Source organism: Limulus polyphemus, unplaced genomic scaffold (assembly GCF_000517525.1).
Source record: "Limulus polyphemus unplaced genomic scaffold, Limulus_polyphemus-2.1.2 Scaffold629, whole genome shotgun sequence".
In the NCBI taxonomy this organism is placed as follows: Eukaryota; Metazoa; Arthropoda; class Merostomata; order Xiphosura; family Limulidae; genus Limulus; species Limulus polyphemus.
The window spans coordinates 254945-271902 of NW_013666239.1; the positions used below are offsets into that span (position 1 = coordinate 254945).

The following is a 16958-nucleotide window of genomic DNA, read 5'->3' on the forward strand; positions in this document are numbered from 1 at the left end:
GACATAAGCAAACTGGAACCTTTAAATCTAATTAACAATATGAAAATGATTTAACCTGCAATTTAAAACAAACCATTGAAATCGCAGATATATACATATCAGTGTAATAACGAAGCTACATCCAGTCGTGCAGAAGGGGTAGTCAATGGTTGCATGTGCTTTCTTTAATGTCAACTTTACTGCAGGTCGTATGTGTTAGTGATGGAACAGATAAGAGTGTTAGTGGAGTATGATATCTCCACTGTCACTTCTTTGTAGCCCCCAGTGGTTACTTTGGCAATAGTCTTCATTGGATCTGCCAAATTGGTTCTGGTGATTTCTCATGTCAAACTCTCTTTAGTTTGAAACACCTTGTGAGACTGTGAAATTTTTGTAGCTTTAATGACATAGTTGTTTGAAGCAGATGGCTGTTGGGTACAGATAAAAGGAAGATGTATTCGACCATATACTTATGTGTTAAGCGTGAGGTAGAAGAGGTTCCTGAGTTAGTCAAGGAGTCTGTCTTCTCATTTATTTCTGCTGCTGCTGTTGGTAGTAGTAGCAGTGTTTCTCCCAAGACATCATCAGTTTTATTTCCAGCAGTTCCTTTCTCCTAAATAGGTACGAAAGAGATATTTTCTTTACTTTAAAATACTATAATTATAATGTTGGAAATGATAGATCTGATTTCATAGCCATAATAATCCGTCCATTCATACTTGGAAGAGGTGTAATTGACACCGGAGCTCCTGAGAGGCCTTAAACTCTATGGGCATTTAAACTTTTCTTCTGTTTTTCATACTTGTTATATAAAAATGATAAATAAAGAGAAAGTAGCTGTGTCAAGCCAATCCTGTTTAGAAGATGGTACATTCATAACAAACTTTAGTTTTCCTGCTTTAGCAAGGGGAAGGTAGAGACAACATTAATAATTGATGTTTAAGATAGCTTTGAAGCGCAGGCTTCAATATAAAGATGAACTAACGTAACAGTGCATAGCTGTTCACTAATCACAGCTTAATGTTGATACAGTTATATTACATTCTAGAAATGAAAAAATCCAAATGTCCTTTCACCACACTAGTACAGTAAATGTACAATTAGCACAAAAGTAATGAGGCTTAACACAGATTTACAGGAGCAACATGTAATCCAGGTTGTATATCAGGTAGTAGTTCTAAGCTATAGCTTGAACCATGCTCTGTTCACTATTCAGACGAACTGCTGTAACAGTAACTTTATGTTGACCTCTGATTTGTAAGTGACATAACATTTTGTCAATAACTGTTTCAAGCAAATGGGGCATAACGTTATTTATCCTAGTCTCAAGTTCTGTTCTGTATATCCAGAAAAGCCACAACACACCTAAGCTTAATTCATAAATATTTGCTCACATAATTTTCGAGGCATGCTGTCTATATGACAAGAGAGTGTTTCTGTTGGAAATCTAGGTATGAAGCAAGCCAAAACTACTTTAAAAACGCCCAGAAAAGTATATCTCTTTCTAGTGACACATGAACCGTGGAAAGATATAACAAATATATAGTTGAGCATACAACCAATAGTTTAAATACGCTCCTAAGAGCCATCTCAAGCCAGTTTGCATATGTTTTTATATTACCTGTTGAATAGACTACCTAACTAGAAGTCCATACAGAAGCGAGTATATACTATTTAGCGGCTTAAGAACAGTATGTAACTTTTACCCACGTAAAAGGAACAGCACGTGTTTATGACCTTGTAAAATTCAATCAACACAGATGTGATTACCCTGCAGAGCCATACGGAAAATTTACGTAAATATACCTGAATAAAGATGTATTCTATGCTAGTTATAGAACAGTGAAATTAATATATAGTTCACGGCACTTGAAATTCTTTTAGGTAGGAGTAGAGTAAATTAATCTATGAGACCTTTTTTTGTTGTTGTTAGCTATATGTTTGTGCGTCAGCAGTACCAAGCGTGGCGCGCGCGTATACCCAATTCGACTTTATTACTCATCATGATCTCTACCAGCCGACTCCCAGTGTCACAACGACATGTCTGCGGACTTACAACACTAGAAACCAGTCTTCGATACCCGTAGTGGGCAGAGCATAGATACCCCATTGTGTTGCTTTGTGCTTAATTACAAACAAACAAACTCTACGAGCCTACCCTCAAATTGAAATTCTTTTAGGCAGGATTAGAGTATACTAATCTATGAGAACTTGGGTGTGGTCAAATACATTAATCGAAAAGATTTGACTTCCTGAGTCCAAAACTGTAATTACATCTCAAATCGATCTTGAGATGCGTAGTTATTAGTTAAACGTTTGTACTTGAAAAACACCAAAAAACTCAGAGCCATTCTATGCCGCGGCTAAAAACAATAAAGCAAAATTCTACAATTATTACAAATGTTCAGATATCCATACCAAAAGCAATGTTGCATAGGGTTTTTCATTTGAATTTATGTTCATATGAAGTAAACAATATATCATTATGTCTTATTAATAAGGCTGTTATTTTTGATAAGGCTAATGATTTATTCGTTTTTGTTTTTTTCATGATTTCTGTCTTTCTTCTTCAACGTGAGCAATTTGGTCACAGGATATTACTGAGTTGGTACAAAATAAAATATCTGGTTACAAATAATATTTATTGGGTGATGGCGAGAGGGAAGGCATAACACACCGTAACTTAACCTACGATAATCTTTATTCTATCCTTTATTCTAGAACGTAGGTTGGTAATATAAAATCAAGATATGTTCATATAAGTTATTGAAAATTTAATTAACATGTTTTGCTGAAGTATTTGTTAGAAGTATGTTTGTTATAAAAAAACTACTTTTAAACCTAAACAAAGTACATGAAATTACCTAAGATATATATTAAATCATGCAACGAATGAAACACTTAAGTGGTCACAGTTTAAAACTACTTTTACAGACCCAAAGCACAAGGAAATGAGAAAAAAATGTTAAAGGTAACATCAGCTACATCTAACTATACTAAACAACCCACAACTATTTTAAATCTTCTTTTAATGAACGACAACCACTGGTGCATATAAGTGCCGATACGAACCTCAGAATATCTTATACAGAGCACATTCATTATAATACACTTAAGGGAACATCGTAATTATCTTGACTTTACACTGATTGCATACTGTAATTGGGTTTGAATATATTCATGTCTGCCTGAGGCAAAGTGAGGAGTTGAAACGTCATATGACCCTCTTATTTTTTTTTTTTTACTTTTCATTATACATGTATCTGTTTACTGTCTTCATTTATATTAATGCAAATTACAGGGTCACAGAGTGTAGTTTAGGATGAGCTGTTTGTTTTTTTTTCCTTTGATGTTTCTCGGTTTGTTGTTGCGAGAATGCACAACCTGATACTCAGCTACTGGCCCCTTGACAAATACCACTATAGTGTTACTGTTTTAAACAATGGTAAGATATCTTACGGATGAAAATTGATTTTTCGTGGGACTGCCCTCCTGTAGTGCTGAGACAACAAGGCGGCCATTGTTACATCCGGTAGCCTTCAACGCCATTTTATTAATCGTTACCTATACCCGTGGCTACATTTCTGCAACAGATCATCGACACGCCTGAGCTAACACGTGGCTTGGTGCAGCACTGCAGTATGATAGATTTTTCGGCCCACCAATGGAGTTAGATGACGAACACTAAGTACGTGACGATTGGCTGGCGTTCTCACAAGCTATCAGTTACTGAGTGATGCTTGGAGGCAAATGACGTTCAGCGGCGCTATTGAGTCCCCTCTCTGTCAAGCGTTCCTTTAATTTCAGAGTTACCGCCATGCCAGTCATATCTCATTTTTTATACCTCGTTAACTAAATTTTGGGGAAAAAAACCCTTTACCAAGAATACAAAGACTGGATTGTAATATATCCACCTGAAAAATAAAACAAACAGTAATTCAGATCAACTACAGTGTGATTATTAAGAAACCCCCGTATTTACATTGACTGTATATATATAGATTTAAAAAAAACACACTTTTGTTAGAGGATGTAAATTTCACATGACGCACATTGAGAATCACAAGTTTTATACAATAATGATTGTAAGTAGTACAGGGTGTTTCAAAAACTGTTACAGAAGACGCTTAATACGCTTTCCGTTAGCTTCAATCGCGAAATTCTGCTCTCAGAAAGTATTCTCGATTCTGACACACAACCTGTTCAAATTACCAACTTCGTATTACTGAAAGATAGGAAAAGAAGATAAATAAAAGTGAGAAAAGCGATTTATTTATAGATTGTAATAAGGTTTTTAAACCCACTCCACCATTCTGAATCTTTCCTGGATAAAATAAATGAGATTCAGTGTGCCTCTGGTAACATTGTGTTCCCTTTGGACAAGTCATTTTTAAAATATTCCTTTTAGATATGAAGTTTTGTTTATAGTCATCTTGTACTGTTAGCATGAGAACCCAGTCATAAGAATCATTATAAATTTAGGTTTTATGACATCAATGAAAAAGTAACTTAGTAATCATACAGTATTCAAAAGTTACCACTAATATTATCATAAAATTCCAATACAAATAATTACTTTGTCAATGAAACAAAGTTATATTTACTATTTTTATCACTCTATAAATAGATATTTGGTTATTTTCCGGATATTCCTTTACAAAATACACACTTTGTTATTATAAGGACAGTTTCGGAAAACATTAGCTCATTTCTCACCCTTGCATGATTTTTAAACTAAGCGCAGTATTTTTTGTATGGCTGTCAACTGCCAGTAACAAGTGTGTACATTGTTATTATAAGGACAGTTTCGGAAAACATTAGCTCATTTTGAGCCCTTGCATGATTTTTAAACTAAGCGCAGTATTTTTTGTATGGCTGTCAACTGCCAGTAACAAGTGTGTACATTTCAAAGTTTACTGAAACCTTTCCATTATAAAAGTTATTTTATATTTTATAAAGTAAATCTATTCTTCATTTTTTAATATGAGTGGTGCAAATTTTGGAAGTTGTGGTAAAAATACAACGAATGTTGTTATATGTTATTTATAAGCCCTAAAATTCCTAACTTTGAAACAAAATCGTAGGTAATTTTTACTTCTGTGGTTGTACGCTACTTTTAAATTTATTACTATGACAACATTTTTGATATATCGTAAATAATTGTACAAAAAAAGTAGAACAATAAACAATTGAAACGACACAAGTACAGAAATAATCAATTAGAATCTTCAGTTTGCGATTACTGATGTAAACATTAATATGATTAAGTGTTTTTAATCTAACATGAAAATATTATTATCATTAGTTTATCATTTTCAAGTTTTTATGATACTTGAATGATCTTGGAGACCAAAATTAAGCAAGTATAATATGAAATATAGAGGTGTATAGATTCTTGTGCAGAACTTTAAATAGTGTTCCGTGAAACATGATTGTATGCGGGTTCTAAATGTTTATATACAAAATGTTTTCGCATTATTTGACAATTTGTTGCTCGCCTTTATCATGTGCAACTAAGAACTTATATGAATTTTTTTGTTTTGAGTCCCAGCGCATCTTAATATTAATCGAGGTTTGTAAAATATTTTTTTGTACTACATTTTGTAGTAAAGTATTTCGCAAGAAAAGCGAGCATTTGTAATATATGATAATATATGCTCTGTAGAAGCCTGCCTAGCCATATAAATTGTTTCGTTTCTTGTGTAATGACAGCTCAAAAAATTATTTCCCTTTAGGAAAGAATAAAGTGGAACGTTTTTAGTGTAAGAAGTAGACTTCTTACTGATATCCGGAAACCCTGCCCCTCACCATGCTCAAATTTTAGTGGCCCATTATCGTGAAAAGTGATGCATTGTGTATTCTAAACCAAATAGTAAGCAGTAATGCTAAACAAAATTGGTAAAATGTCGGTGATTATATCTAAACAGTCTCAACAACCGGTAATAACAACTCAAGCTTGTATTGTGTCTTAAACAAAATTAGCCGAATGACTTTTGTTGCTATGCTACTTGAAATTGGTTTTTCTTATTTGTCATATAAAAAGTCTAACCATAAATATTATGTGTGCAGACATATTTTTCTCTAGATGATGCGTTCGTTTCGGATGAAAGATTAAAAGAAGATAATGCCGTTTCAATATAAGGCATTTCTTAGTAAACCGTCTATGTAAGAAATACTACTAAAATTATATAGTGGTTTATCAGAGAGGTTCTTGTAAAATGCAGTGTTCTTAGTATATTCATATAGTTTCACGTACGTGTTCAAAAACAAGTACAGATGTAAGGAATTTTCCTTTTATCTCATTTACAAAATGGCCCGTTGACAAGGGAACCGGCAAGGAGTTCAAGATCATGAGTCGTCATTAATATATTACTATGGGTAGAAGAGAGAACGTGTTCAGAGAAACAGGGAAAATTTATTGTGAATTGAATTTGTTTATGTATGCCTGCGTAGTGGCTCAAAGCTTGCATAAAAAGTCGATTAAAATTTAACAGTCATAACAGACGAGAATTACGAAACGTTTACCGCTATTGTTTCTTGTGAAAACATCGGATTGATGTATAGGTTGAAATAATTTCATTTATTGGTCAGCAGGTACTTAATACAACTTGTGATTGACAGTTGGTTAGAATTTGATAAGTCACTGCCTTAACTGGGTGAGGAAGACCATAGAGATCAGAACAACCAAATATTCGCTTCTCAAAATTTACTTTTACTGCACTTAAAGAAAACATTATTCTGAAACTTAACAAGTGTCTATCTGTTTATTGTGCAACACGTGCAATATAAATATCTAGACTTACCTATCTTTCTGTCTGTTAAGTAGAATTACCTATACACTTACTCGCATTGGCAGTGACTAGCAGGTGAACGAATTGTAGTGTTATTAATACTTAAGAATAAGAAATATTATATGTACAGGTGACAGAATCTCTCTCTATATATATATAGTGCAAAAGAAGCTTTCCTTAGAAGTGGAACTACTTGAAGAAGAGGTTCATCAATAATCAGTACAATTTACTAAGTGGCAATATTTAAAAATAAAAAAATGTTTCCGTTTGACAATGCTCTTCAGTAACCAGTGTAGTTTCCCGTTTATCCCTTAGAGTTATAAGAGAGGGGTAGATTATATAAACTAAATGTACCTGCAGGAAAATGAAGGTAATTAATAAAATATCAAGCATTTCGAATGAAAGGTAGATAACAAATAATCAAGAACTGAACAAGAAAAACGTACAACATAAAATCAAAAACTGAACAAGAAAAACAAATACATAAATTGAAGAACTGAGGAGGAAAGGAAGATAACATAAACTCAAGAGCTGATAAAGATGAATAAATTTAAACAGTATACTACAAAAATATAAAAAAAACTCTGAAATTTATAAAACAATATAAAAATGAATTCAGTATAAATTCACAGGAACTCGTGTTTGAATTTTTTTTTATAGAAAGAAGGGGGATATGGTTTCTGATGTCTTGTTCTGAAGAAAACACTTCATAGTTGTAATTGAAAGTTAACAGTACAATTAAACATATTTACCACACTGATTGTTTGTTTGTTTGTTTTTGAAGTTGATAACAAAGCTACACAATGGGTTACCTGTGCTCTGCCAACCACGGGTATCGAAACCTGGTTTCTAGCGTTGTAAGTCCGCAGACATACCGCTGTGCCACTGGGGGCTTACCACACTGTAAACAAAGCTAATTATTCGTAAGCATATAAAGAATATTGGAGGTTTTCAAAGCTTTATAAGCTACAAATCTTAATAATTGTTTATTAAAATCAAAAGTTATATATTATTTAAGATATGCACCTTATTCTAGGCCCATAAACTATTAGCTCTTTCATATGCTACAACGTCCTCTCTAGTTGGAATAAGAGGACAAAACCAAAACTTTTCGAAGGACATTGTCATACTTTTTCATGCCGGTCACGACAAGACATCATTAGTTTTCTAACCAGTTCTAAGTCACAAGAAGACTGGAATTAAGATGAAAGAAAACGTGGCCGTAACAATATACTTTACATGGCTTAAATGTACGAATTAACATGCCGTTAGAGCAAAAGTACATTTGGGATATATATCTCGACATAAAGTGAGTCATGGATTGAAAACTCGAAAAACTCTTTAACCCACCAGTAACATTAGTGTAGACAAACTTTGTAAGTCTGGTTTGTTAAAGAAATAAAAATATGATAAAAAAAACAAGTTATGCATATGCCAAAGTAGTAAGGCATTTCAATTCATTTAGTTTTGTATTTGCTGTTTTTGTTCTTTTTCTTTATTCAATCGGTTTGTCACACAAAATAGTTTATATAATGTATATAGTAGTTTAGGATCAAGAAATAAATTTTTAATCTACAAATGTAGTCAAATTAATAAGATATAGAAATAATATTTCGATATGTAAGCAATCTGTATAATATACATTTAGATATATTGTAGAAGTCTGGAGAACTAAATTTGTCATGTCATTGAATTATTGAAGGTAAGTCTAGTAAGTGCGATGATGGACTCTCCACAAGATCCTGGAAAAGTTGGTGAGATACATTGTTGACATCTGAAGATGGTGTTTGAATTACATCGCTGATATATTGTAACAGTCTGAAGGAATCTTATGTTATATCATTGGCAAACTGAAAGATATACTTTCTGGAAACCTAATGATGGTGTATGTGCTATACCACCGACGTATTAGCAGATATATATCAGGTGAGATTCAATATCTTTGCTGTATAATATCCTTAAGCAAATGAGAGCAAATGTGACGTATGGATGTGCTCTAACCATATATTCTTGCATACAAACACATATAAATTAATTATGTAACGTAAATATATACCACACATCATTTCACAAATGAAATTAATATCATATACATACATATATATATACATAAAATAAGAAGTGTGTATGTTGAATAGTGGTCTAGAAGCCTCTCCACAAGATTTGCTAATTATTTATAAAGATAATAAAAGACTGACACCAAAGAGATCATTGCAGGTTATATTTGAGACTACCTTTTGTTTGAAGGTTTGAACATTCTTAACACCAGTATATTATGCCTACAGTAAGTACGTATGTATGCCACACTACTTCCCTTCTCTCACTTCCACACACAACTAAACACAGAATTTATAAGAATTGATGGTTCCCTGTGGTGATAGATAAAACTAGAGAGTTCATCTTTGGTCGTCTTAGCAACAGCCATTTTGTTGCTGTATAATCGTCATGACAATGGACAGTGTTATGCTTTATCTTTTTAGTATGTCTCTCAGAACTAATAACAGCATCATTTTAGTTGAGCAAAAAATAATTGCAGGGATTGTTAATAATGACTGTGTAATGAAACTGAGAATTAATGAGCATTTGTTAGTAACAGTGACTCGACGTTTCCAATTATCTTTGTAAAAAAAAAAGAGGACAGTGCACTGTGATGTACAAACAGCAGCATATCTACTTATTTGTAAACCGTTGAAAATTTCTAAGTACCTTTTACAGAACTTTGTTCTACAATTTCTTCGTGTATGATCATTTTCAGTCTACCAAGCAACGACAATAGAGTCAATCTATACAAAATGGGTGAAAAATGTGTACTTATAACTGATATTTTGTTTGCTTGTTGTTAAGCGCAAGACTACACAAGTGTTCTGCCCACTGCAGATATCGAAACCAGATTTTTAGTATTATAAGCCCTGAGACTTTTTCGCTGAGCAGTCGATAACGTTAATCTATACAAAGTTGGTGAAAATATTTTACTCATAACTGATTTTTGATACTTACAAAGAAATGGCAACAGTGTAAATGTACACAAATCGGTTAAATTATTAAGGGGAACTATTTTTTTGTTCTTACTAAGAATTATCCTTATTAATCATAGATGATTTTTTTAAACCAACTCTAAAAGTTATTACATAAAATTTTAAACTCTGAATTTAGTGATTACTTCTGAGCATAAAATAGTAATTATAGTTTTTTATTTCTGAGTCAAAGTTAATACACGAAACTTAGCACGTTATCTAAATATGAATTCTCTCTTTGAATTGTTAACCAGTAAAACATAAAACTTTCCATTATTTATTTTTATATTTCTCTTTTCTGGAAATCATGTAACTATTGTGAATATCCATGAAAGTTGTTAAATACCTTAGTACTACGTATTGCAGCTAGTTAGGGGTTTTGTGTGTAGTATATTTTACTATAGCTAATCTAGTAAAAAGGTTTCACACTTTTGCCTAAGTTTATTTGGACAAAGTCCGCAGAAATGACGACTATTGTCAACCTCCTTATTTGTATTGTTTGTTTGTTTGTAATTAAGCACAAAGTTACACAATGGGCTATCTGTGCTCTGCCCACCACGGGTATCGAAACCTGGATTCTAGCGTTGTAAGTCCGCAGACATACCGCTGTGCTACTGGGGGGCTCTTATTTGTAACCTGGAGCTTTTGTTAATACGTTTCATTTGTGTGAGTGTAAGCATAAGCTTACCTGAAAACAATGTGCAGATGCGATTAAAACTATATAAATAACATTTAAAATTACCATAGCTAGAATTTTTAGTCTGATGGAATGCCGAAAACAGAGCCCTCACGTGATTGGCTTTCCAAGAACTTTATTCTCTGTCAAAGTTCAGAGTATAAATAACACTTTACACAGACAACAAGTCTTCTCAATAACGATACGAGTAACTTGTCGGACAACCCATCTGAAACTTAGGGCTAGAGCTTGTAGTTTACAGTTACGTGTTTCTCAAGGTTTTCTAAGATGAATTATTATATGTAGATCTTGGAATATTACTTTACGCTGGTCTAATTCGTAGTTCTTTAGGAAATTAAATAAAATTGGAAATAGGATACTATGTAAACACATATGTATACATATAACTTGCTTCCATTCATATATATATATATATATAATTATACAAAATAAAATATTTAGAAACTCTTTATTATTGTTAACTTGAAACAAATAAATAAAACATACATACATAAAAGCATAAATACCCGGTTTCAGGGATACTCTTCAGTTTTTAAAGTAACACATTTTCTGATAAAACCTACTTAACAATGAAAAACTTACCGCGTTTTTTTTTATCTTAAAACTTTATATATGTATATTAAACTTCCTCTGTATGTTAAGCTATATAACACTTAATGTGGCTTAACTTTATTAATAAAATAATTTTCATAAGTAATGATAAACTAGCAAAAATGAGTTACCAAAAATTCATAAAAGTAAAGAAGTTAGAGAAATTTTAGAAAAAAGATAAGGTGAAATATCTTTGGATAAACAGTTCTCCAAAAATCTCTGGAAAACAATTTATAGGTGGGAAGAATAAGTTGATTGGACCATTGATTGTTATTATGGACATAATTCTAAAACCTTTTACATATCAAGTACAAAGCTATATAAGAGATGACTGTGATTTTATTAATAACTCACCAGAAAAAATAGGAAAAAAAACTGTTCTAATATTATTAGATGTAATTTCTCTTTGTCTAAGTATTAAATTAAATCTATTAAATAAAGAAGTAATAGTTAAAGATTTCAATCTCATTTTAGGTAATTGTTACTTTCTTTATAAGGGTAATATATATCAGTAGATCTCTGGAACGTCAATGAGAACAAAAGTAGCTCCAGTTTATGCCTCTTAAGTGATGGGATATTTTGAAATCGAAATGTTCAACAATTTATTAAATTATTTTAAAATTATCTTTATTAATTATTTATATCAAAATTGAAACACGTTTTTAAATAATTGGTCTTATTATGAAACAAGTTCTTTGATTTTGATATTTTTTGAATATGTGAACAAAATTAACCCTACTATAAAGTTTGTTTTTGAAATGAGTAAGTTAGGTTTATCTTCTTTCAGATATATGGATTATAAATGATAATTAAAGATTTAAACTTTATTTTAGATAATTGTTACTTTCTTTATAAGGGTAATATATATCAGTAAATCTCTGGAACGACAATGAGAACAAAATCAAACCAGTACTTAGGTTCTAGTAGTAATCACACTGTACATACCAAATCAAATACTACACTTTTTCTAGCTCAAAGAATTTTTCCATTGTTTCCAACCTGTTTACATTTTGATATTTTTCTGAAAAAATAAGATATTATTTTATTAGAATTATTTTAAAGAAATTTAAAAGCACATTAAACATTACATAGTTTAAGACAGGGAGGGAGTTTAAAACGTATATAAAGCTTTAAGGTAAAAAAATATGGTAAGTTTTTCATTGTTGAGTAAGTCTTACCAGAAAATGTGTTATTTTAAAAACTAAAGAGTATCCCTGAAGATACGAAACCGGTATTTATGCTTTTATGTATTTATGCTTGTATTTATTTGTTTTAAATTAACAATAATAAAGAGTTTTCAAAATATTTCAAATATTTCCATGTTATCAATCACTTCCCTGAGCAAAATAATAAAGGCACTTCAGATGATTTATCTCCTACTCAAACATAATCTGTTTTTACCTTACTTAGAGTCCTTTGCTGAGAACTAAGTGTTGCAAGCGATAATATATATTTTTAACTTTCTCTTATGTACTGGAACCCCAAATGAGCAGAATTAGCTGGTCAAGCATAACGTCAGAAAGCTTACTTTCACAGACATAAAATAAGAAATTGACAGACCAGAATCATCACTGTCAACGTCTTGTACATAATTATTTTAATTGTTACCGTTTTATCAATTATATCCAAGTCATTAAATTAAGTATATTAGCTCTCTTTTAAGGTTTAGAATTTTATAAGGTTAAAAAATATCTTCTCACGAACTTATTGTTAATTATCTAATCAAATTTATTGTGAAGTTGTATTATTAACTTTAATGTCATATTAAATTTTTACAATTAGTTCCTGAAAAAGGACAGTATTCTGTCTTTACCAAATAAATGAAATATACAACAAAAATATTTCAAAGACCCATGGTTAAAGCAATTTTAAAGGAGTTCTTAAAAACTAAAAGTATTTGTAGTTCAAGGTAGAGTACCGTCATGTAAATAATTAACTTTACACTCGTAGTCATGTGTCGAGATACCTTCATTATCAGAGCGTAAATATATTTATTTTTATGTTCGTATATACATATATATATAAGCATTCAACGTTCTTAAATCACGATATAAAGAATGTCTTAGTTTGTTAAGAATGGTAAAGTATGCACTCAATACAAAGTTAATTTGATTGTACTGTAATTACTGTAATGGTAATGATAAGGCTTATCTGTGGATGTTAGGAAAATGTGAAACAATGTATTATGCATATTAAAAAGGACAACACTGTCTCTTAAGCTGTACAATTGTCCGTTTATCATTCCCTACCAGACAAGTTTTCAAGGGTTCTAAGAATTATACTGGACAAACACAGAGTCATTGTCAGGGATTATTTATTGAAATAAATATGTAGTTTAGGCACAAACAGTATATTCAGCTGCAAATGTAGCACAAAAATGTTAAAGTTTGCTGAATCACGAAACAGTGAAAGGAAAAATGTCACCTGAAAAAATGGCAGGTGAAAGATATTTCAATTTGATTTTCTCTAGTCCATCAAAATCTGTAGCGGATTGAAAAATATATATAAGATTTTAAAACAAAAACTAAAAGCTTTTGAGCTTTTATATAGCATATATTAAAATGTTATCATTCTATAATCCTATTTTTGGCCCTACATAATTATTAAAAATATTATTTCAACTGTACCCAACAAGAAAATCATTATAGCTATACAGCTAACTCTCGCTGAAAGAACCGAGTGGGTGGTTTCAGTAATATTCGTACAATCCCTATCAGTATTCATACAATCCCTGCATGAGTAATCTGTCAACGAAGTAAAATGCATTTTTTAAACTAGTTAATTAGTTAGTGATTCTACTCAAGTACAATAAAAAAGACATAAATTCGTAAGATGTGAAGTGTGCAGATAAAATTTATCAACGGAGTGCTTTGTGTCTTTATAGAAAATAATGAACTTGAAAACAGTTCAGTTAATGCATGTATTCAAAAACTTACATACAACTAATATACTTCACATAATACATGCACCAAACAAGATTACTAAGTAATAAGAACTGGAAACAACCTTTTAACAAAAACATACATAAACTGATAGTACATGAGCTTAACATAATGCATTCAAATTGCATGCAAGAATCATTTGCTGGGAAACTTCAAACAATACAAACTTAACATATATAACGTTAGTTTGAGACTAAAATTAAAACATCCACTTCGTAGACAATAATTATTAGTATAAGAAATCACAAGCAATATATTCATAACATACCAGAACTTTTAGATAATAAATCTAAAATAACACTTTCTCCTGAAGGAGGGTCAGAACTGAAATCTATATAATATGCATATGTAAATTATACAAGAACACTAAACCTGATATAATACATCATTAACGTATACAAGAAATCTTAGACTATAAACCTGAAGTAGAACTTCTACGATAAGGCAGAGTTAGGAGCTAAATCTGTAAACTATACTTGAGTAAATTATACAAAAACTGTAACCTGTAACAATACATTTTTAACTTATATACAAGGAATTTTAGGCAGTCAGCCAAAAATAGCAATTCCACTTTAAGTAAGAGTTAGAACTGAAATATACAAACTAAAACATGGTTAAATACACAAGAACAATGATCTTAATAATACATCTTTAACTTTTATAAAAGCACTGTTAGGACAATACACCTAAGATAACACTTTCACAATAAGGATGCATTAGGTGTTTGTTTGTTTGGAATTGAGCACGAAGTTACACAATGGGCTATCTGTGCTCTGCCCACCACGGGTATCGAAACCCGGTTTCTAGCGTTGTAAGTCCGTAGACATACCGCTGTGCCACTGGGGGCATATTAGGTGTTACATCTATAAATTATATTTAGGTGTATTAAACAAAAAACAGTGACTTGAAAGAATACATATATAAAGAATACACTTCACAATAAGAATGTATTAGGTGTTACATCTATAAATTATATTTAGGTGTATTAAACAAAAACAGTAACTTCAAAGAATACATCTACATCACATATACAAGAACTGTTAGGTGATAAACCTAAACTAAAGATCCCACTGTAAGTGTTAAAATAGAAATATACTAACTAAAAACATGGTTAATTTATGTGCTTTATTTTTATATTCTAATTTTTAGAAAGTAAAGATAAGATGTTAACTTTAGAAACGCATACCAGAATTGTGTGTGTTATTAAACTTGATGTAGGAGTCCACCTGTTAAAACTTACTCGTACTGGTTTGCTCGGTGATATCTACTTTCGCATCTACAGTATTATGTCGTTACCGTCATTTTGTGACAAGAAATATTGCGAAAGGACTTTCATAAATATAAACCACGTGGACCAGGTATACGAAACAGCAAGCTGCCGTTTCTTTTACTGCTATATATTATCAAATGATTTATCATAGTAATAAAAAAGTCTATGTTTGGTATAGTAGAAATAAATTTTAATTTAGAGAAAACGTCAATAGATGACACGGCATAAAACAGCAAAACCATGCTGACATAAAACCCTAATTAGAAGCAAGTGAATCTAAGACGTAATGAAATATTAAATCATTGAGAATGATTAACATCGCTGTAAGGAAAAGGAGAAATAATTTATACTAATAATAAATGTCTAGATCTCTAGTTGGTTTAGAAAAAAAAAGTCATTTTTTTATAGAAGTGCTCAAGACAAATGTACAGATAACGGACATATTTTGAAATATAAATCGCAAATATTAAAAACAAGAAGTCTCTTCCTGCCATAAAAGGCTCATCTCTCTCTTTTTTTCTTTTTTTTGCCTAGTCACTTTCAACACGTTACGAAACGAGACACACCGCCTGTAGGCTTATTTTTTATTTTTTTTTAATTTCGAGCAAAGCTACACGAGGGCTATCTGCGATAGCAGTCACCTAATTTAGCAGTGTAAGACTAGATGGAAGGCAGCTAGTCATCACCACCAACCGCCAACTGTTGGGCTACTTTTTTAACAACGAATAGTGGGATTGACCGTCACATTATAATGCCCCCCACGGCTGAAAGGGCGAGCATGTTTGATACGACGAGGATTCGAACCCGCGAAACCTCAGATTGCGAGTCGAGCGTCCTAACCACCTAGCCATGCCGGGCCCGCTTATTTCTTATCGTTGCCAACGGTATAGCATGAACTAGGAAGACCTTACGATAAATCACAAACGACTGAAGCAAAGCCGCCATCGATGATAAAATACATTTCTCTCTCCGAATATGAGTTACTTTATTCTAACATACAACTCTACATTATTTAGTGAATATTTTGGTTCTACATTTCAACTTGAAACACTTCTACAAGTGTATATTTAAATACAAACAAAAGTATGATCTTCAGGACATCTTATATTTAAAAAAGCAACACAACAATTTAAAAATACTTCGAAAAAGAAGTTAAGTTTCTGTAAAACGTAACCACAGCTTGAACTAGTAGTTTTAAGTGCCACGAAAACATGGTATAGTTACATGAAAACACAATTTGTTTTTGTTTTTTTTATATTATACATATTAAATAAGAGAATAAACGTTCAACAGCATATTTTGTTTCCGAAAGTATTTAAGTATTTTAAAAGCAAACAACTAATGTTTTAGTTGCTTGTGAGATCTTATATTAGCTTTGAATATGTTTGTTTCTGATTGATATCAGAAAGAGATTCAACTAGGTACGTTCGGCATGGCCAGATGGTTAGGGCGCTCGACTCGCAATCCAAGGGTCGCGGGTTCGAATCCCAGTCCCACCAAACATGCTCCCCCTTTCAACCGTGGGGCGTTATAACATGACGGTCAATCCTACTATTCGTTGGTAAAAGAGTAGCCAAAGAGTTGGCGGTGGGTGGTTATGCCTAGCTGCCTTCCATCTAGTCTTACACTGCTAAATTAGGGACAGCTAGCGCAGATAGCCCTCGTTTAGCTTTG

At 31.9% G+C, this 16958-nt stretch overlaps 1 protein-coding gene across 1 annotated transcript in view; it reads right to left on the minus strand.

Moving 5' to 3' along the window:
* Window positions 1-325: 325 nt before the first annotated feature.
* The window catches only part of LOC111085802, an 18693-nt gene continuing 2060 nt past the window's right edge, over window positions 326-16958 (minus strand). Inside the window, exon 2 of the mRNA XM_022386073.1 lies at window positions 326-592. Within this exon, the coding sequence (XP_022241781.1) occupies window positions 326-592 (267 nt within the window). The remainder of the gene's footprint in view (window positions 593-16958) is intronic.